Source organism: Hyposmocoma kahamanoa, unplaced genomic scaffold (genome assembly GCF_003589595.1).
Source record: "Hyposmocoma kahamanoa isolate Upper Pololo Valley unplaced genomic scaffold, ASM358959v1 100021, whole genome shotgun sequence".
Taxonomy (NCBI): domain Eukaryota; kingdom Metazoa; phylum Arthropoda; class Insecta; order Lepidoptera; family Cosmopterigidae; genus Hyposmocoma; species Hyposmocoma kahamanoa.
Window position 1 is genome coordinate 2,625,710 of NW_020653200.1, and position 24,330 is coordinate 2,650,039.

A 24,330-nucleotide genomic window follows, 5' to 3' on the forward strand; every position below is an offset into this window, starting at 1 on the left:
GGTAGAAGGAAATTCGAGTGCAGCCCCTATATCAAAAACGTTAAGGTGTATGATGTCTCTTATCGGTAATATATGTACCTAATCCTAAAACAGTTAGGTAATGTATAAAATAAACTCCATTATACACTTGGACTAGGTATTCTATACAATGACGAACGTGCATTAAATAATGTATAAAATTTGTGAAATGTAAGTGCAGAAAGTAACGTAATAATAGGAAGTGCAGATATTTTATGCACGGCCATGTGTCACAATAGTTCATCTTGTGAGGATAAGTAGCTAAATAGAAGAATTGGAACTTAAATTCCAGACGATACTTGACTAAGAAAATTCCTATTTTTTCGAACAAAATATTGTATTACAGTAGCAACAAAACCCTGATACATTAGATGTGCACGCTACACAAATCAAACTTAACATACCTTTTAATTCATAAAACTGTAATTACATAGTGTTACAATAAATCCAATTATAACAATTAATCACTATAAACTCAACTTTATTGGAGCCAAGCACTCATTAAATTTTACAAATATTAGTTTTTCTCGAAAAGGTTCATTAAACGGTATCCATAATATTTTCGACCTACCTCGGAAACGCAAACTAATTGAGTTCTGGCACTTTTGACGTTTTCATATACTAACCTCACCTAAACCAACAGGAGGTCGAACCAGCTCGGAAATGTTTTTTCGTGAATGAATTCCTTTTGAAAAAACTAAAGGCGAATGAGTACTTACTTAATAATCTTCTCAAGGTTTTTCTCTTTCACCATCATCATCATCATCATATACAGTCTGATTTTATTACAAGGGTAAAAAAAGTCTTTGCGCACTCGGTAAAGTACATCTGTGTCCGCCTAGCACAGCTTGTCTTGTGAGAGACCCGTAGTTGTACTGGACATTAATTAAATCGTAACTTTTTCATTTCACACAGGCAACAAAAAAGTGAAATAAAAGAACTTTATGTACCCACAGGTCCAATAATATTTACTTTTACTCTCAAGATGTAAAAAAATACATTTATTTGTATGACAATCAACTACAAAAATATAACAAAGGAACATTTATTTATTAACATTTTTAAGTAACGCAAAAATAAAATGTTTAATTTTTAACAGTACATGAAATACAAATCGCATATCGGCTTCGACACTTACACAACTCAAGAATGGAGAATGTGGCAAAAGAAAAGTGAAAAAAAAAAATAAATAAGCAAACCTTCCCGAGCAGTCGTAAAAAGTGACTCTGTTGCCATAATCAAATCTTTTTTACTAAAAAGCAGGAAAACATCTGCATTGGCCCATAACAAAAAAATCTGATTTTTACTTTTGACACTGTTGAAGCTAGTATGCGACACGTATTTTATAATAACAGTTACCTATATTCATATAATTATAATATATCTATTATATAAACAAGCATTTTGAACTAGCCAGGTTTACTAGAGAAGTCTGTTACGTGTCCTATTCAAACTAACAATACACCTCTTTGCCTAGAAAATATTTAATAAGTAACACCATCAAAAAATTTCATATAAAAAATATAGCTTGATCGGCGTTTCAGCTGAACATGAATTCTGAGTTTACTACAGCTATAGGGAAGTACTGTCAACCTTACCTATTTCTGCCGCCAAGCAGTTATGTGAGCATTACTGCGTTCCGGTTTTGAAAGGTAGAGATAGTGGTGAAATTACAGGTACATGGGACTTATCAACTTATGTCTCAGGGTACGAGCGTAGTGGCAGTGTCCCTCAGATCATTGCGGTTTAAAGCTCTGAGTGGCACTGCAACTGTTATGAAGTCTCTCACTTGGTATTATAAAAAAGTCAGAAGAATAGTGTCTTTATTGTTATTAAACCGAGACCCCACAGATCGCGTTGGGGTGGCACTACTACTCGTATGGTTGAAATTTAATTTCATTTGCAATTTCTAGACTTGCGTGTTTTAGTAGGAACATTTGTGACTTGTTAGAAAAAATAGAAATTCGCAATAATATGTTATTATACTTTAAAAAATATATAGATATTAAATATTCATTGCGTTTCGAGCAAAATCACAGAAGTTAATTCGGTCCACATAGGGACAAATTAATGACGCACTACGGCTATAAATGCAGAAAAAATCTCGGCTTTAAATTTTTTTGTAGCGCTCCTGTAGTACAATCCACAATGGTGTAGGAAAACTAGGAACTACTTTCTGACAGTCCTAAAGTTATTTTATTTTATTTTCCCCGAAAAGTTATTCCACGGGTGTGTTATTGTTTTTGCATATAATTTAGATTCCTATATACTTTTGAACGCATTGACTTACAATTATATGGACGTCGGGTCCGCACTTGTAAGGCGCTAAATCCTATACAGAGCGCCAAACTCCGCTTTAGTCTTCATTTGTTCGACTGACAGCGCGATACTGCGATGACATTACAATTTAAATTTCGAATAGGTTGACTTGGGACATTTTTTTCGTGGTTTTTGTATTAGACCCGTCGTCCATTTATTTGTAAGTCATAAAATGTCTACTTAAGTCCTAATCTAAATATCATACATAAATAATAATTTGTAAACATAAATACAATTTTGTACTAAGGTAGTTAGCTAGCCAGTCTTTCGACAGTTGCTTAATATTTATATGGCGTTTTTTAGTGTTGCAAAGACATTCGGTACATTCGGCTTCACACCGAATAGCGTATATTTGGCAGGGAGCGTGGTCTCGGCCTGATTGATGCATGTACGAAAAGTGGCATGAAAAATGCCACTTATTAACTTCAGTTGTGATATGAGTTATAAATAATTTTGTGCAGTGAAACAAAAAAGGTCATTTAATTTTCAAGTTTATGGTTGGATTAACTTTAAAATATATTTTAATTTTGTTCATCAAATAAAAAGGACTTGAGTTTGTTACAGTTTCTTTAGTCACGATTAAACTAAATAATAAGTGTGTAGTTAAATTCACTTCATCTGTTACCTTTTTCAAACTCTTAGAAAAATAACTTAATTATATTACATTTCCGATCTTACACATAAAGCGACGAATTTTCTCGACCTTACAAGTATGTTCATCATTAATAAAAGTTACATAATAATTTACTGTATTTTCTTTTTTCCACTTGTTATTAGGTATTCAGTATTCGGCCAACTAGTGATCTCTTGGTATTGCGGCGATCAGTAAAGAAACAGGCCGAATTTGCTGAACACCGACTAGTAACCGAATATTAGTTGCAACTTCAGTTTTTTACCCACTTTTTTACATTAACTAGTAAACGTTCCCACCAAAAAAAAAACCCAGTGTGATTTCAAGTAGGCAATATTTTGGTAACGCAACGTGTGTATATATATATATATATATATACACACACACACACACATATTATAAATAACTATAAATATATATACTATAAAAATATATATTCTGTAAATAACGGCAGTTATCAATCATAATAAGGCGAGTAACAAGACAAAAAATTATGTAAACCAATACGCACCCCTAATCCATATAAACTGCCTTTATATTTGTACGTACATAAACATTATATTTTGATTTGCCGTATGAAAAGCACTTACACTAAAAGGTTTTATGATTAACAATTTAATAGGCACTTAGGTGTTATCGAATTTTCATTTCCATTAATAGTTTAACGTGTCAGTTACTAGTGTTTACTACTTAATGATTAAAACCAACTTTATGAGTTTGTTGCTCAATTATCAATCCGACACCGGACTACACCTCTTCACTAAGGGCGTCTACTAATTAAAGGCTTATAGAAGCGCTGTAGTGCTGCAGTCGCAACACTACTAATTTTCACACAATATTTAGAAGCGCAGTTGCAGGGCCAGTGCCGTGAAACGTGCGCGCCACTGTCGCAGTTACAATTAGTGAACTAAAACTTATTAACGCGCGGCTGCCGCGCAACTGCAGCGCTCCTATAAGCGTCTACTTTGAAGGCTTTTTGTTATTCAGTTTTAAATATATAATGCACTCATTTATTAACGTCTTTGGATTGCCTGCTCGAAAGCAATCGGCGGACTCGTTAACAACCCGTCACCTGTACGGATATAGATGATCCGACTTACTGCGAGGACACCAAGCCTTCTACCGGGCGCTGGCGTCGTACGACAATACCTTAACAATGCAAGGATAGCGACTTGGATCAGGCGCTGGATTGATATGTGAGATTCCTCATTTTTACAAATACGTAAATCAAACTAATGATGCGTTTTCTGTATCGCAAGCAGATGGCGTGCAGGTTCTAATTTTAAAGCGATAGTCAAAACTTTTCTTTTTCAGTGGTGCATTGCTTGAAACGTAATAGTACATTGTGTATTAAGGACGGCAAAAAAAAAATCCTAGCGAGAAACTATTAGAAGCCCGAAGCCGAAGGCTGGTTCGAATAACTCGAATTTTTTTATTTTTTTACCGTCTGTGATACACACAATGATTTTCATCACATTTGCCAGGATATATTATGTTTATATTTTATAAATATGGTTAACACAACAATTATGGATTTAGCAAATGGCGGGCTTTTCGTCTTTTTTTTATCAACAGATGGTCAGCAAGATGTTCTTCCATAAATCTAAAATCAAAGAAAAAGCAAAAAGGATCTTAAAAAAAATTTGCTAAATTTTTACACAGAAAACTATTAAAATGATTTAAGATTTTAAGAAACTCTTAATAATAAGTATATAAGTGGTAGAATTGCAATTAAACTTCTGTTTGGATAACATTTTAAGCGAATGTTTTAATTTTGAACTTTAGTATCTCTTTACTTGAACTTGAACCTGACCTATATAGGGAAGTATGTCGTGCTACACATTAAAAAAAATCTCCTTACCGACAATGGCTGTAATGGGAAGAAAAAGACCCGAGGGTTTTATTGGGCGCATTATAGTCAAGTTAGCCACCACGCAATCATACTATTTACGAGCAAGTGTGATGAAAAAGATTTTATTGTATACATATTTTTGATAAATCTTTTGTATGTTTATTAAACTTGATTTAATTGTACACTTACATTTTGTATTTATATTTATATACACAATAATATAATTAAACTAGTCATGATTTCAACCTGCGCACAACTTTTCTGTACGTGAGATAAGGGAGTCACCACACTTTTCGACATGGAATCGACGCCGCCGTACGGCCGTTGTTGCCGTCGTTTGGACACCTTGACTTGTCGCAGGCACTGTCACGATAGGCTCTCTTCGTCTGTGTCGAATTGCGTGAACATAAAGCCTTTTCCGACTAGCCTAATGCGATTCGACGATAATAAGTGTGGTGACTTCCTAATTCTACGCTTTAATTGTAATATAATCATTTGATATTCATACAACTCAGCATGAAAGGGCTAAGTGAAATAAAATAGTTCTCGCTATTACAGACCTACCGTACTGAGTCGGTTCCTAAGATAGCTGCGCGGTGCGGGAAGACCCACAATTTTCGTAACAGTGCTGCGCACGGGACAGTTGTAACAAGATTTTTCTGACGATATTCAATAGCAAGCTGATTGGAAAAAGTGCCTACCAAATTAGTAAATTGTTGTTAAGTGACTGATATTAAAAAAAACTGCTTCATTGATAATTGAAATGAATAGACAAGCCATTTCGTACTTTTTACATTCAAATTGTTATTGATAATCGTCAGAAAAATCTTGTTGCAATTATTCCTTATGCTCCGGGACATAACAGTTACGTTAATTGTCATTCCTCCCGGACCGCGTAGCTACGTCAGAAACCGACTCTACGACTACGACGGTAGGCCTGTATTTAAAACCGTTTTATCGTCATAACAATACTGGCTATCGCATAGAAATACTTAACGAGATCTAAGATGTGAAGGCAACTTACAATTTGTTTGGTGTTGTTTACTCAATTTTATTCTAATCGCAAAGTTGCTTATTGCTGCTACATAAATTAGGTTAATACACAAGTTAATTTTAAGAAATTTTATTAGTTTGTAAACTACTATCACTTTTGTTATTGCAAATAACGTTCTAAAAATGAAGTAAGATCTTTTATCAATCTGCTTTGCTTTTTATATTGGGTTCTACTGTGTTGGTTTCAAATGACAAAGATGGAATCCTATTTGTACGTCATCTTAATCTTATTGTTTGTAATGATAGCTGGGTTAAATAACTGTTTTATCAGTATGTTATTAGAGAGCGTCCAAAGGCTCGTGACAGCTTGTAATTTTTTTTATATTTAAATTTGTTTAAATTGACTAAGTGATCTTAACCTAATTCATACTACGTCAAAGACCCTATAGACTTACGTCAGCACGTGCCTCGCCTGTCGCGTAGGTGGTACTTTAGTGCCGTTGGTCAATACAAACAGACACTAGCACAGCGTAGCACATCGATGTACCGGGTAGTGCATCAATCACTGTGAGGACTTTCTGTTGTCACCGTTTTCCTTAACCATTTGCAACTTCGAATGCAACCGAAAATGCAGCCGTGACTCCAGGGAGTAACCGGAGAATTTTTTCCTGTAATACATTGAAAAAATTGTTTCATCCGAAGCAAAATCCTGAAAAGTAAATAGACATTTTGTACCCTACTATCGTACAGACATATCTCTATAATTGTCATTATAAATTGATAATCAGTAGTTATGACCGATAGTGGGGTACAGACGTCTGATTATGATGGAGTTCAAAATACGACTGACCAGATGACCAACGTTCAAAATTACGAAGTTCTGAAGACACGTTCGTATTGCCTAACATTACTAATAATTGTCCGAAACAGTCACATTATAATAATTTAAATTAACAAATTTAAAATAATACTTGAAAAGTTTTTATTAATCTACTTTTTGTCAAAATACACAGACCCAACAACAGAGAATAATTTATTATAGAGTTTTTTTTAAATTGAGTTGCTCTTACCAACTGAGCCACAGATCAAGTTATAGATCATTGTACTAGTTTTTCAGCTTTCAGCGCCACTAGAGACATCTAATGAGATATTTTTGAAACCTTTTTACCGCAGCCGGTAAATTTACAGGTGCTTCAACTGACGTAGATGTCGCTTTATGATGGAATGTAATAATTACGGAGATTTTTTGTGACATAACCTTAAAAAATCTCTCACCAGATGTCACTAGCGGCGACGAATGCCGAAAGCCAGTACAAAGATCTATAACAAAAAACACATAGGAGGATTTCGACAACTCGGTAACTTGATCTGTGGCTCAGTTTGTAAGAGCAAAGCTACGGTGAAGCATGGTGGTGCGTTCGAGTCCCACGGGGTCGAAGAAATTTTTGTATATGTTCGATCTTCGTATTAACAATCATAACAATACTAGTGGAGTTATTTTACAAAAAACCGCAATAATACAATCTTATTATTATTCAATATACTGATCGTTGAGGCGACCAGTTGCTAGTTCGAGTCCGGCCAGATTGAAGGAATGGCTCTTCGCGTTAGAACGATCTTTGTGTCAATAATAATGGATAGTTAGTTATGGGCACTTGTATTTGCTTGTATGAGACGTTTCTCTAAAAATAAAATTGATTTTTGTGAGTGCTTTCACCAATTGATATTATTGCCTATTGGAGGAGCATCCTGTATAAACCCCTATAATGACGTTACAGTATCTACTCATGATTTAGTGTTGGTATTTCTTGTAGGTAGTGCCAGCACTGAATTAGGAATGCAGTATTTATAAAATTTTAAAGTTGATCCCAATAAAAAAAAAGAGGGTTGATAAACTATCGATGGATTTCTAAAATAATGATCTGTCTCAATGTTGATTTTTGATTATATTAACCAATGAAAAGCTTGTCACGTTCACAATAAAATTTAGTATTTTCTGAATAAATTTCAGTAACATTTAAGTAATGATCCGCTGGTTCGTACCGTGGTTTAGTTGGTGTAGCGTCTGGCACGGTATGCTAGTGCCGTCGGTTCAAATCCGGCCGGATCGAAGGAATTTTTTCTAAGTGTTCGATCTTTGTATTAATAATTATAACCAACTAGTGGAGTAATTTCACAAAAAATAAATGAATATTAATTCAATAAAAAATTAAATACAATGAAAAGCGACATCTCTAACCGGGGCCAGTAGCGGTAAAGGTATCTAACTGGGTGACGAAATACTTTCATAGATTTCTCATAGATAGCGCTACGACTAAAAAGTCGTTGAAAAACCAAGTACAAAGATACGACCACAAGCAGATAGAGAAATTCAAGAGGTCCGCTGTTTCGTTACGTGGCTTAGTTGGCGTAGCGTATGGCACGGTTTGCTAGAAGGCGTCGGTTCAAATCCGACCGGATCGAAGGAATAGTGTTCGATCTTTATATTAATAATTATAACAAACTAGTGGAATAATTTCACAAAAAAATAATTGATATCAATTTAATAAAAAATTAAAATGTCAGCAATATTATCAAGAATATAATATCTGCCCTCTTTATCATAACAAACGTATTAGACTTTTTATTTAGCGAAATTGAGTTATTAACATATCTAAACGCGCGTTATTTGCGTGTATACGCGCTGCAGACGTGCTGTAGTTGCGCGTATGTATCGCACATTTTGATAAGAAATTGTTTTAATTTTTGTTTTGTTTGTTAATTTCCGTCAGCTTTTGAAATGAAACAACTACATAAAATTGTAATTGTAAACTCCAGTGCTGCCGTCCGTTAATTAAAATGCAGCTAAGTGACAAAATATTTTTTTGAGATATCGTAAAAGACCATAACCCTGTTTTAGAATATTGAAATTGTTTAATGATATTTCAGCTATGTATCGTTAGGGTAAGTTCCGATATTATTTAGTGCTCTATCTTTTGCAATTTAAAACGAATATTTGCTCATTTATCTCTTAGCCGAGTTTTAGTTAGTGGACGGCAGAGTATATAAGCTTCTTGCATAACGCGATATTTGCGCGCGTTTTAATAGATTCAAACGAATAAAACGCGATACTGACGAGCTTCGAACGCGCTTCTCGCGCGAGTCTGTATCGCGTTGAATCGCGTTTACGCGCGTCATCTGCACGTCGTCGGCGCTTATAATATACGTCACGTGCTTTGGCTCTTATGAAATGAAATAGTATCACTTTCAAAGCGACGCAATTACAAAACAGACATTTCTTCTTCTGGTATCAAAGGTTCAATATGCGTTACGAGGTTAGTAATATTACCTAGCGTCTTGCAACATCTGGATGGTTCGTTCTTTGTCACCCAACTGGTAATGACACATGGCCATTTCCGCCACACTGTACGGTATCAAGAATGTATCCTCCTTTATGTCGTTTTTAAGCCTGTAAATAAAGACGACAATTGTAAACAGTGTTTGTTTCATTACAATTGAGAATATAATGAAGTAATTGTTACAAATATATACAAGTAAACGACGTCACTTCGTTTAATTGTATTTAATTGCGTTTGATAACAATTTTTTTATTTTTTGTTTCCAAAATTGATTTGGTGCAATTTTATATGGAATGATATGGAATTACGATATACACATATCGACAAACCTATAGTTACACGTGTCATGAATTTCACCAAACATTACATAAATCTAGTGAATACGTTCCGAAACTTTGTTTTAGGTATTTATGAAATTGTTTTGCTTACAAAATGGTAGAATGATTGACCTGAAACCTAAAATTCCCTTTTGCTTATGCTAAATAAACGACGTATAGTTAGAAAACAAGCTAATCAAGATCAAAAAAAATATTTCAGCTACTTACTGGCACACAGACTCGAGTGTGTCGAGGGCCAACCTCGGTAGACCCATGGCGGCGAGGCAGCAACCGTGCAGATAGCGCAGCAGCGCGCGGTTATCTGCCTCGTATCCCGCCATCCACTCTTGCGGAACATTTTCTATCTGCTCGCGCGCAGATTCTATCAACTGCAATATGTTTTCGCAGGGTTTTTATGCTTTTTTTAATACTTTTCAAGGAGTTCCTACAGTCAAAGTTGTTTTTATTGATTGGTACTGTCATCACCTCCACCTTCAACTATCTTAACCTTCCCAGTCCCGATAAATTTTTTATGCCTTCACTACGACAGCGCGGCGAGATTTTTTTTACAAGTTAATGTTGGATGGAAAGCGTCAATGAGGTCGACAATGTAGTATACGCACTTAACTAGTGCCTATTCACTCTCGCCTTGAAAAGTCTCAGGTACAGTTCAGGGAATAAGTTTGCAGGCAGAGAATTCCACATCTGTGCCGTTCGCCATATGAATGTGGAAGCGAAACGCTTTGTGCGAATATCCACATTTTTTTTTTACTTTGTTTTCTTTAGCTGGCATTGAAAGTGTTGGTTACAGTCTTTCGGATGGTAAATGTACAGTTCAACAAGTTACATCAAAAATAATGATACCTTGAGTACACTTTGAGCGCCTCGCTCGTTTTTCGCTAGTATGGGGAACATGTTCCAGAGGCAGAGCAACTCGATGGCCGGCAGGACCAGTCGTCCGCCCTGTGCCTTGTGGCGCGCGCACCGCCGGATCATGAACTTTTCCATCGGCAGCGACTTGCCCGCGATGCGCTGCTTGTAGTACGATGCTTTCCTGAGAATACAACAGTTTATTGTATTGAAGATCTGATCGATATTGACCATGGCGATAAAGGCATATATGTACGCGGCAAATGGAATTCGAATATAAAATAAAATACCAGACGATCTGAACGCACATCTGATCTGAACGAACGCACACACGGCACACGGGCAATTTTGCTTGACGATAATTAAAAAAAACCGATCTCAAAAGTTCGTGGAATTACATCCAGTTACCGGAAAGTATGCGAAACCGAATTCATCCCCTGGTTTGCCACACTTAGAGGGGGAATATTTTCTTCAAATTTGGATGGGACCAATACTGAGGTACCCTCTTTCCAACAAAAAGCATCATCACATTCGGTTCAACAATCGGCCGGAGTAATCAAGTAACATACACAAAAAAGCAGTCGAATTGAGAACCTCCTCCTTTTTTGAAGTTGGTTAAAAAGCAAATAGAAGTTTTGGAGTTTATTCGTGCCATTAGGATTAAAAGAAATGAGAATGGGCTGAAAACTGCGGTTGACTTGAGAAAAAGAGGAAGAAACTTACTTCATTAAGTCGTTGCACAGAAGCCTTTCAGAGGGCAGGATCTTGTCCTCGAGTTGCAACAGCATGGCGCCCATGGTGTACGAGTAGACAGTCCGCGACCAGGAACTCTCGTCGATCAACCTGTTGGCGTACATTGCCGCCTCACGCCATTGCATCATCAGGCTGCAACAGGTAAGTTAATCATTACTTTATTAAATTATTTTGTACGCACGATAAACAAGCACTAATTTTGGAATAGGAAACAATGAAAAAAATCATCCGTTAAGGACAATTTCCCAAAGTTAACTTAACACATACAATCACGAGAAAAAAGTTATATACTTATATGTAGTGCATTTTATATGATAATCCAGGTTTTTTTTCAAATGTGGTAGCACCACCTGGACAGTATCAACCCCCAATTGCTTCCGAGGTCCCTACCGCCCCCTAGGATTCTTCAGCGCCTACAGAGGGCGGTAGGGACCACTTTGGGAAACTCTGTTTTAGGAGCTACGATGTCATGACAGAGAGATACAGTCATAGGCTTCAAACATTTAACTCCCGTTTCTTGAATCTGGGATTGAAAACCAAAAGTACCTATCAGGTATTACATCCAAACCAGAGATTTGCTAAAGAAAGTCCCTACGATGAGAAATGTAAGTAACGACGACATCTTACCCGTTCACCCACATGATCTCCCAATAACAGAGATGACGGAATTGCGGCCACGTATTCTGGCTATCAATGGCGCGGTTGTAGGTGACAATCGCTTGTCGGAACATGCCCTGCAGTAGTTCCAGTCGCCCTTTGAATACAAGGAACCATACTCCATCCGGGTATATCTAAAGCAATGTAAACGCATATTTGTAAGTACTCTCTCAGGCAATGTCACTGTGAGGAAGCGAATGGCATTAAATACCCGATGAGCGTGTGTGAAAGATGTGTTCTATAACTATGAAGACTATGTTCTCTATCACCCAGATGGGAAAAAGTGTTATATAGGAATCGAAGCAATTTATTCCTTGAAAACAAAACACACACAAAAAACTAAAACACAAATTACGAAATAAAGTTAAACTGGCAGACTATATAAAGTAGCCTCATCTTTCATGGGAAACTGTGTGCGATTTCATAACAAAATACCAGTTCAAAAATATCCTGTTTGTGACACGGATAGCGAGACTCATGACCGAATGGAAGAGAGTGTTATGACATACAGGATGGACTTTTGTTAGTCATAAATTTAACTTTAGATTAGTGACGTTATTTTTTATATATATTTTTTTAATTTCTAGTTCTTGTTGTTTTTTGAATTGCTGTAACGCCTTGGTGCATGTTATGTTAAACTTTTTTTTTGAACAAATAACTATCAGGTTAAGTAACACAACAGTCAGAGAAGAAAATTAAAAACTATCGGTGGCAAAATGTTTATACAAATAATACATGGCCAAATCGTTTAGTTTGTGATAAAAAAATCAAACAAAGCCATAAAGAGTCTTGTGTTCGTTGAGAACGTGTGTAAAACAAAAAAGCAGTCAATTTAACACCATCGCATAGAATGAAAAAGTTTACTTAATCTAGTGCATTTGATAACAACCTGGAGCTCCTTATTCAAAATCTCCTGACAGACTTCCAAATCCCCTTGAGCGCCAGTGAAGTGGCAAATTACCAGGTGGTGTCCGAGCAGCGTAAGATCGCATAGCACCGAACGCAAACCTGGGCACCTGGAGCCGGCTTGCAGTTCCGATAGACCAAAACTCTGTTAAACAATATTTTGTATAGCTGGTAACGCTGTGTAACGAGAAGATCCATAACACATCGGAATAAAAACGGCACTGACCTTATTACCAGAGAAGCCAACAAACTCCAGTACGCTGATAATCTTGGGAGGCAGCAGGGATATCATCAAGTTGAACGTAGCGAGGCCCAGCCGAACCCCGCTGTGGAAGTGCACTTTCGAATCTTCGCTCTCCCATTGCTTTCGTTCAAGTATTTTTGCACAGTCCCTTAAACAGATAGACATTTTCGTAACCCAAATCAAAATACTAATACGAATTATCTATAAACCTATTATGCTTTTATATTTTATTTACAATGCAGTGCAAACACTTTGCATAATAAAGATAAAGAGAACAAACAAAAACAGATAAACGCGTCTTATTAATTATTACAATCGGGGTTATCGCAAACTAGCAGTATGTTTGACGTCATTAACTAATTGAAAATGACATCGAGGTCATTTTTTGTTTCAAAGTTATTAATAACTTCGTCAGCGTAGAATAAATATTTAATGTAGCCTACGGTACATACTACCACTAATTTTCACAGTTTTATTGGTTCTCCATACAAACGTTCACCCCCTATTTCACCTCTTTAAGATTGTTTTTTGTGACAAAATGTAGCCTATCGATGTCTTACTTTCTCAAACTCGTATCTTACAAAGAGTGATTATATTTTACAGGAGATGGCAAAACTTTCTATTTATTTTATATTCTTATCATGTTAATTTGGATGCATAACTTTAAGAATAGGTCAAAGCCAGTGAGTAAATATGAAGGATATTTGATGTGAAATTAGCCTGCAAAATTTGTATATGTGCTTTAAGATACAAGTTTGAGATAGTAAGGCGACGCTATATCATTCTCCTAGGCTCCATCTATCTCTAACCAAAATTCATCAATACTGGTTCAGAGCTTCAAGCACGAAAACGTAACAGACGGAGTTACTTTGGCATTTATACATATTAAATTTCGATTTAATACGTGTTTTTGAGGCATTATTAAGGATCTACAAAAATTTATTGGGAAATAATATCTTACTTATAACTGTTATAACAATTCTTGACTTTAATTGTTCCTTTGATGAGACCAGTCAGGTCTTCGCCCTCCATTATGGTCAAAGCAGCCTGGAGCAGTAGCGCTTCTGCGTAACACAATTCTGCATGTGCTTCCATGTCCGAATAGGTACTGTAATTAGGCTGTAACAAATTGAAACAATGACAATTTGTGCAATAAATATGTATTTCGATTTATGTAGCAAATTCAATGGATCACGCGTCAATATATATATATAAACACAAAATGTAAAAAAGGTAAACATGTATGTGTTATTATTCGACGTAATATTAATATTCTACAAAAGCAGAAGAATTCAATCAGTTCAAGGTCGAATTAAATACTTATGCATAGTACTAACTATGTAAGTATACTTAAAAGTCGTAGGAGTTTTTTTTTTGGATATATGTAGGTATACAAGGTCACGCCACTCGCTCAGAGCGAACACTATAGCTTCTAAATCACTAGTGTACGGGATAAATTTTTGCAATTTATATGAGCTGGATAACATAGCTCATTAAGGTATTTACAGATATGGTTGTGTCTGTTTTGTGACAAATTATACATCGTTTCAACCTTTATAATTAAGCTACAACGTGTATTGTACGACAGCAATGAAATTACACATGATAAAATCTAGAATTTAATCTAAAATTTTAGAATTAATAAAGTTCGTCCAGGGAAGTATTGTCATCTTACTTATTTCTGCCGCCAGTTAGTAATCTGAGCGTAACTGCGTTCCGGTTTTGGAGAGTAATGGTGCGTTTATTCGACACGAATTTCTTCGAGCTCAAGCCGCGCGGAGACCGCGTTGCCGCCGTGCAACGACCGCGTGCGTCTAATTGTCATGGCAAAGTACGCTCTATTCATTTAGCTTTTACGTTTTAATTCAAATCAGCGTCCCGAGCGCGCGGGCGCAACTGGCTTGTCTTTGGTCTACGCGTTGGGTTGGCGCATTTGTATTCAAAGGAATTTAAATATTATTGCCTAGTAAACGTGAAAGCGTGGTAACTGGGCGGTCGCCACGCGGCGGCCGCGCAAGAAGTTTCGCGTTGTGTCACTGGGCGCTAAGTGTGCTGGTGAAATTACAGGCACATGGGACTTGCAACTTGTGTCCCAGGGTGACAGGCGCAGTGGCAGTGCACCTCAGATCTTTACGATTTAAAGCTCTGCAACTTTCGTCCAACGACTTGTTCATCCCGTCACAGAGTACCATAAAAAATAATAATAAAAATCAAAAACATAAGTGTACCTTTTTTATAATATTGCCCAAGCTCTCCACTAACGTCATGTTTCGTCGGTGTTGGTTGCAAATTGAAATGCACGTTTTTAATGCCCCCAGGGCTCTGTTGATTTGGGCATTGTCGAAGGTCAACATGGCAGGAATGAATTCAAAAATTGATGTTCCTAGACTGTGGTACAATGAATGCTGGTCCCTGAGACAAGAATGTTATAGTAATCACACTACTGGCTTGATTTAAATTCATGTAATTGCGATTCTTATTCGAACTTACACTTGGCACAGTCAACATATTAAGATATACATTGTTCGAATATCGCCTCCAGAGCAACGGAACAAGAGCCGCCAAGAGTTTAGCTTGACGTGATGGCGTCTGTCGGTTTTAATTAGCAACGACTATATGAAATACACAACTAAAAATAATGTCGTACTAAAATGATTTTACAAAACATTCATAGGTAAGCAGTAGATATTATGCATTTATTTGAATGTAGTTAATTCCTCATTCACGTCTTTCTTTCTTTCGTTTAAATGTAATTCCGTTATTATTTATCTTTAATTGTTCATAGACAATGAAATGTTTCAAAAACATTTATTTTTTTATAAAGTAAATACGAAATTATGACAATTAAGAAACTGACCATGGTTTCATAATATTCATTGCTCCAATGAGGTCATTGTTGAAGAATTTTTGTATCGCGATTTCGCAGTCCCTGAAAGATGTCTGGAGATCCGGCACGTATCTGAGTACAAAGTCAAAATAATACAAATGAAATACATTAATATAAAAGCTCATTACGGGGTGCATCCACACACAACGTACCATTTGCTTCCAGTACCTACATCTGGCGCACCCTAGCGTTCGTGAAACGCTTACGATGGCGATTGCATCGATTCAAATCGCGCGATTGCATTGATATTGATACAAACGCTTATAAATCACAAGTCTAGCGATGTAATCGCGCGTTTGTATCGGTGCAGTAGCGCGTGTGTGTAAAGGTAAACGATTTGTTACTGCATCGCGTTTGCATCGTTGCTATAAGTCGCCGTGTGCAACCGCTATGCCGATTGACAAATCCCTTCACCACGATAGCAAGTATTATAGTGTATGCCATCGATACAACAACAAGAAAGCTCATTTTATTACATCAGTCACTTTTTTTAAGGTTAAATAGACTCACGCCGCTTTGTCACAATCTCACCCTCTGTTTAGAGGCGATATGTAACCGGAGATGGTTGCAGTTTGTCTAAACAATAAGACTTCACTCTGGCTTTGAATAGTAGCTCGAAATTGTAGTTTTCGGGAGGCACAGATTCCAAGCAGCACGCATTACTAAGTAGGAAACAAAGCGCTTAGTGGGACCTCCCATGGTATATATTATATAAATTGTCACAAGGATGGAATGTTCCGGACTATCTGGCCGACGAAGGAAGGACCGGTCCGAAAACGGAATTATATTGCAAAGTTCCTGCGCAGACTTCATGTCTGCTTATTTGGATAAACTAGAGGGTTTAACTGACAGTATATTGCATAAGTACGTTGGACGTGGTCATCGTTTATCAAATCCTGAGAAATGAAATAATAATAATAATAATAATAACGATCATAGCCTCGCACTAGAGAAACTCTGTGTCGCGGGTGCCATGGACACACACATAGACAACCACAAATTGCACCCAAACTCACGAGAGAAATAAATGTAGGCCACACAAATATTACCCCCGGCCCGGGAATTGTACCTGGGACCTCTGCGTGGCAGTCCGCCATGGTAACCGTTCGGCCATGGAGGCAGTTAAGATTGCCGTCTGAAGAAAGTTAAATAGATTGCCATCCTCTTTTATAATCATTCAAAATCTGCGTCCCCACCCGTATACCCATCACTCGGTCGCACTACTCCACTCGCCAAACAATAGATTTGTTCAACGATTCATGTTTTTAAATCAAAAATACAAAGGAATCCATTTGGACGTAATTTATGTTTGTTTTCTTTATTTAATATTAATTGAAATAATTTTATTTTTGTTCTACTAATCGCTATTGTTTACATTTTTTTGTGTTTTCTTTACACGTTGTGCACAGGTTATGCATTTATTCATGTATTGTAAATAAATTCATTTATTTATTTGCAATAAATATTTAAGTACATTTATTTATTTACAATAAATAAATAAATGCACAGTTTATTGTTACTTTGTTTAATTGGCCACATGCAAAACTACTACGAATAAAATAATGGAAGTGAGATTATAACCTGAAAGTGTAATTATTACTTAAGCAAATATTTGATTTTCGCGGGCCTGAAAAAAATTTTTGTTAACTGTTAGCATTCTTTCTGGCTTCGGTTGTTGTTCATACGTAAGCAATTTTATCCGGCTAGGCGTTAATCGTAACATATTTGCAAGTTTTTTTTATTAAAAAAAATATTTTGTTCACTTACTCTGGTAGTTCTTCTGTAGCATCCTCAAACTCATCCTGAAAATAGCAACAAGAACGCCTGATCAGTACAGAAAAGCGTGATTACATGTAATATTGTACGAGGATAGAACAAAATTCGTGGAAACTATTTAGACTACAGGATAAGCCAAACAACAGGTACAACACACATAAACATATCCAAAAAACATTATAATCTCTTTGGGCAATACGGTAAAAATATACGGCAATGCTCACATCGTCGAACACTTCTGTTGCAATTGGCGGGCGGGCGCTCTCTCTATATGACTCCGGAAGCAACGGTGCGACCAGCGCTGTCGCGCTCTCCTGTCGCAAAGCCATCTCACCTGCAAATGCGATAAGTATTATGACTAATTTTAAATTCGTTAATTATAATAATAACAAGTTTGTTTATTTTCTCATCACAAAATACGGCACATTGGATAACAAGAACAATACATGAAAACAAGAATTATACTGTGGGAGACTGGTGCCTAAACAAGAAGTAAGGTCTGTATTTCAGGTCACCAACACTCCACGCCTTGGAAAATACAAATTTGCAACTTGGAATTATGCAGTTGTGCATTACTTCTGAACAACACATTGATACATAACTAACATCAATACATCTCCAAGCATTTTAATAAAAGTAAGTAACGCTTATAAAAATCTTCGGAGAAGTCGACTACATATAAATAACATCAAGCGACTAACCCCACGAAAACTTGTGTTTTAACCACAGCCAAAGCAGCGTTAAACAGATAATCGTAATCCCAGTAATAATTAACGCTTTGTTCTGCAGTATGATTTCGTAAATTACATACGCCGACGGTACCATCACATTATCCTGGCAATGCAAAACTTTGTAGTCGGTAAAACGTACGCAAGTGCATTTAACTATTGATATTATAGTACTTGCAAACTAAGCACGACATTACTCTGCTAAATGACAGACATCTTACATGAGTCTTCAAATCGGTCACACTTATGTTTATGAAATTACAAAAGCGCTGAACAACGAGCAAAAGTGCAAGGTGTATAATAGATGTAGGCACTTAAATAAGTAGCGTACGTATAGTTATGCCTATACCTACTTGAGTTATAAATCCCTTAAATTACAGCGTGGAAGGCACTGTGTCATGCCAATATCGCACCAAAAGTAGAAATTGTGGCAAAATTACTAACAGGAATAGCAAATAATTTTTAAATCAATGTGAAGATAACATTGTTTAGGGCTCTTTGCACATCATTGTACACGGCAAGTTCATTCGTTCAAGCATGTTCGCAGACGCGCGCGTGGACGGTATTGACGCAGTCTGGTGAAAGAAAACTGTCTTGCTGTTGAACAGAATGCACGGGAGCTGTAACAGCATCCTGAAAGTGATAGCTGTTAGGCCTGATTGCCCGATGATGTGTAAACTCGCGCAGAGGTCTCTTCATTTCATAGTTAGTTATTAAGTATTATTCCAGGACAAGTTCTACCACATAATATTAAAATCGATTTTAAATGTTGTCTGAAATAAATATTATAGTATTAATGAAATAATGTTTGAAGCGCAGCTTAGTGATTACATCCGCCAGGCGTGAGACATTTGAAGCGACTATTTGCCTTTCAGAGTAAAAAATGTTCATCGTTGCAATGAAGGCAACGTTTTCATTATGTACTGCAATCAATTTATGTCGTAGGCAGATATGTGGTGTGATACGAGTATAGGTAGGTATGTAAGCATTTTTTTTTATGTGTACCTACACGATTTATAAGTTTTGTCTGTAGTCACGACTTTAACCATGAGGTCAATATTTTGCAATTTGACTCAAAAACAATTCGTGCAAACGAAAACACAATCATCATGCATGCACTGTTTTTGTTGTCGTCACTGCGATGCGTGGAAACCAAAAGTAATATTACAATTCTTGTCATATACAGCCTATTCAAGTATATCAGAAGTCCCAGGGCCAGAAATGGGCAAGTGCCCTGATTTTAACCCGGCGTTTTGTTAATGACGGTTTTAAATCGGGTTACGACCCATTGATGCCCGAAATCGAGGGCGAAAAAGTTATTTACAACTAAATATTTGTTGTAAATCGAGTTTTGTTGAAAGAACGATGGCGAACTATACATTTTTGTTTTCATGATTTATATGCGTCTGGTGATATTTTCAAAAATTTGTGAAAATATTTAATTTGAGTATTTTTTAGAATATTTTAAGACTTTATTTTCAAACTTATACAGGCCTTTAGTATACTTGAAAAACCTAAAGGATTTCTATTATTCTATCTTGTAATTATGACATTTGAAGACGTTAAAGAATTATTTTTAACAATGATTTCGCTATTGTTCTTTAATGATATTATTACAAAATGTTTATTGCTTTCTGATCTAGACGATTCGATTTGCCTTTCTTTCGCACTGAAATGAATCGATACAAAATATCGTTATATCGATTTTATGTGATACAATCGATTTTGTAGTGCGAAGCTAAAGGATTGCGTAGTAGGTGTTGTGTGGTATTAAATCTATGGGTGGCTCTTTGGTCTTAAAAAGATTTTTTACATCGAAATTTGGAAAATAAGTATGGTATTACTCCAAATGCCGTATTTACCGTTAACGCCAACGTTTTTGGGCAGAAATGAGAAATAAAACCCGGGCGAGTTAATTGGGTTTTAATCCACTGCCCATCTCTGCCCACGGCTATGGGACACGAAGGGAAAATGCTTTAGATAGGATATTTTGTTTCATCGACTTTTTTTAAGTAAGTAATACTGTATTCAAAGATTTTTAAAATTTACATGCCTCATCTAGGAATCGAACCGACCAAATGTGGAAAATGTATTTTAAATCGGTCGAAAAAGTTGAATATAAATGAATTAATTTCTTATAAACGGCAAAGTATCTTAATTTAAAGGAAGACCATGAAATTTTTAAAATTTATTTTTAAGTTTAGGAAAATAATTACAATGTTTTACTGTCGATATTCGCGCCTTTAAAAATATGTGCTATAGCTTTGTAATACTCATGAACCACTTCCTTCCACAGTTTATTTATAAGTGCATCATAAAAGTTATAATAATCTTGTATTTAAACGCATTTTTTAAAATAATATCAAGTGATGGGACAAGGCGTGTGTCTATTTATCGATTTCCGGGGATGAGCATAAGAAGATATTTGGTAATGTGGACGAGTTAAAAACGGAATTGATGCGTGTTATTTCCATTGAATATTCATCGTAAAAAGGTACGAAAATCTACGGACAACGAATTTATCAAGAATTTGCGTTCAAGAATATAGACCACATTTTGAACAACTACCGTAGATACATTGGTAGTTTCAACTTTGTTTCTTATTTGAATAAATTGCATAGTATACCCTTTCGATCGGCATCATTTAAGGATTTTTGTCCACATTCGGTCTATTCGATTCACATTATGAGACAAGCAACATTTTTTAAATCTTGAAAGCAGTATCACTTACTTTTAAAAGTAATGTTTGCATGAAGTAGATAACCAATCTACAATACTTATGTCCAGTAGCGATGCGGCGATTTCGGATCGGTAACAAAATCGGTCGCTATTTCCGACTCGGACGCCACGTCGTATATATAAGTGTTCCTACAATTATATGGTACGAACGCCTTCCGGTAGTCGGATCAGACTATCGGATGGAAAAAACGGACGTGTATTGTCGCACTAAATTGATAAGCACTCAACCACAAGTGTCGCATAACCGGTAGATGGCCTGTATCGTACATACGCATTTAGAAATCCTTGACTTCGACCTATGAAGGCAGGTTGCTATCAAACATAATATATCTTCTGTAAGAGAAAAACAAGCAGTTTATAATGATATTTTCCGCTGTATTAAATGTAATTCCACGGGGTCAACATAGCATAGTCCAAAATAATATCATAATGTGTAATAATAATCGCCTTTCGTGAATTATATTATATTAGGCAAATCATGTACATCCAATAACTGCCTTTTAAACCGGCAAGACTGGTTTCGTCTCAATCGACTTAACATAAAAAAATTGTAACCGATATTTTTTATCTTATCTCTAACTAGATAGATAACAAGCAATATGCACTCAATATCCGTATGAAGCGACTATTTGTAACGACGACAGAATGTTAGCGGAAATTTAAGGATGTTTCATCATTATCAACTGGTAATTAAAAATGCAGAGCACACACAAGTCATGCACGGTATAAACAGCCCGATATAAATTTTCTTATTTCAACAGTTTCAATTTTGGAGTACATTTGAGTAACTACTATACAAAGTTATTAAGTACATATATGAATTGTTACGGGTATTCGATTATCAAAGCGTGATGAAATATTTTACTCATAACACCTATTTAATAAGAAATTGAATTATACAGAAAACATTACATAATATCACTGATTGCAACCTTCCAAGTAGGTGCCAGTACATCGATGGTGCAGACTGTATTTCTCGTAGCGGACTTTTTAGTGAAAGTCGTCGGCATCTCGCTTAGTATAACGCTTTCACTATATGCACACGGGTCTCTTCTGGGTTACTTGCTACTGCATATTTATAAGCAATAGTAAAATAAAATACGCATTGTGTGAGTCATGTTCACGAAGTGCAAAATTAGCGACGAGTTGAACAAATACATAATAAGGGTACTTAAATTAATTAGGTAACCGAGAAAGTGGGAAAACCATGCGGTATAGTCACGAGTATTTTACGAGTGGGTACTAATTACAAGACGTGTATGAATTGGTGACGGCAGCAGATTGTTAATTTTCTCAGCATTGGAAACCGTAACATGTATCGCCAGATAATTTTATTATGAAAATTAGTGATCGTTCGGCAGATACGGACGATAAGATGATTCGATAAGCAAATATGAATATCACATCTCTAATAACCATATTTCGAAGTTAAAGAAACTTTAAGATATCAAATTCTAGTACATTTTTCCACTAACTACATACAGTTTTACGTCAAAATGGACTCTGTGAAAGCTGTGAATGATGAAAACCTACTAGCCCAATTAATCCGACAAGAATTTAAATGTTTATTAGTTCGCAGTTTAACTGATTACCTACATGTTAATTGGAAACACTTAAAAAACACGTAAAAACGCTTCTTCTTTTTGAAGTACAGAAACTTACGAAATATTCCGCGTTTTATGCAATTCTTCAAGAATATAAATGAATAGTACAAGGCTATTTATGTAATTACTTGCTACTGACAGATACCTAATAACTGCTGTACAAGTAGTGATTCTGAAGTGCCAGTGACCTGGTTAACAGGACAACGAAATTTTACATAATGAGGCTTATACCATCTGGCAGGGCCAAGGTTACCCATACAGCAGTAACATTAGGCATTAATTAAATTATGAGCCAAATTCTTTTACCAGGGAAAATCTAAACTGGCTCCACCCTAGATCTTAAGGAGTACAGTTTTACATATGATTTTTTTTGGATCAAATAAGAAATTGCATTTAAAATAAAGGTCATAAAAAAACAAAAACTTGTGTACATTTTTAAAAATATCTTGCAGGCACACAACTGGCTGTTTGTACCAGGTTATATTATTTAATGAATGGTATAATATAATATTGTATTATTATAAAATGTACATGTTTTGAATAACTTATACCAGTAAGATTGTCAGAGTTGTGATAGTTGTGAACAATACTGTAAACAAACTGTCCAATATATAATGTATATTATATGCTAGCACAAAGTATGTGCAAACAAATACTCATTACTAAAAACATTCAAGTTCAATGCACTCATCTACTGTATTTATGTGTTTAATCACATGTCTGAATATTGCAAGATTTTTTATATTGTAAAGAGGTACATATTTTGTAAACTACAGTTCTTGAGAGATGAGTAAGTAACAATGTTAGTTAGGATATAACTTTCCAGTTACCTACTACTTACTATTTAATATGTACAGTGGGGGCACAGCCAGAATGTAGTCTTAAAATTGTAGGTACACTGAGCAGCTAAAGTTAATCATTCGCAGTTATATTTTGGAACATTGAAAAAAATAGTGTTAATAACAATTTACATTTATCCTTTATTATCCTTAATTCCGTTTTGGAATGATCGTGATGTTTCGCAGAAAAACAATGTGCGCATCTATAACTACCACAAAAGCAGAGAAACATTAACATTCAGCAGCATTCTAAAACCCAAAAAGCATAGTAGCACTACATTGTTACCTCGGAATAGGATATAACAAAATTACTAATGAAAATACCACAAGATAATACAAAGGTATACATGTACGGGGAAAATAAATCAATTTAAATAAGTAAAAGTATAATTTTAAGTAAATAAGTACTCACATGTCTTTTCCCGTACGAATTAGAAGAAACGAATGTTCTGCATGGATCGTGCTAAACCGCAGTTTTTAATCAATTTTAAATTATTTACCTAGTACAATTAAACATGATATAACAATGCACGATATCAATGACTTCCACACACTACCACGACTGTAACATTATGACAAAATACTCAATGCTGCTCTGCCTGGCGTCCACAATGATGAATGAAATCTTTGACAGTGTGTCGAGTTGACAGTTGCGTTTGGCAGCGATCACACATGTCAATATTATGATTGATCCAAATTATCATGATGCATATACAATAATATTATTTTGCTACTTAAGAGTGCAAAAATAATAGTCACACCCGTTGACCTACCAACAACACCTGTAATAAAGTAATATTACTATTATCCATGGTGGTGTTTCATATCATTGTTAAGTCTTTTTTATTTAATTTTAATA

General features: G+C 35.8%; 1 protein-coding gene across 1 annotated transcript; it reads right to left on the bottom strand.

Annotated features, from left to right (window-relative positions):
* Window positions 1-6,069: 6,069 nt before the first annotated feature.
* Window positions 6,070-24,072, bottom strand: LOC113226666 (tetratricopeptide repeat protein 39B-like). Its single transcript, XM_026459390.1, has 14 exons — window positions 23,884-24,072; window positions 17,786-17,895; window positions 17,553-17,587; window positions 15,756-15,857; window positions 15,127-15,310; window positions 13,860-14,017; window positions 12,881-13,046; window positions 12,638-12,799; window positions 11,719-11,882; window positions 11,062-11,223; window positions 10,333-10,522; window positions 9,697-9,857; window positions 9,142-9,261; window positions 6,070-6,481 (listed from the first exon to the last, which is right to left on the bottom strand). The coding sequence occupies exons 2-14, from the start codon at window positions 17,888-17,890 to the stop codon at window positions 6,376-6,378; spliced, it is 1,815 nt and encodes a 604-aa protein (XP_026315175.1). The 5' UTR covers window positions 17,891-17,895; window positions 23,884-24,072; the 3' UTR covers window positions 6,070-6,375.
* Between the last annotated feature and the right edge of the window lie 258 nt (window positions 24,073-24,330).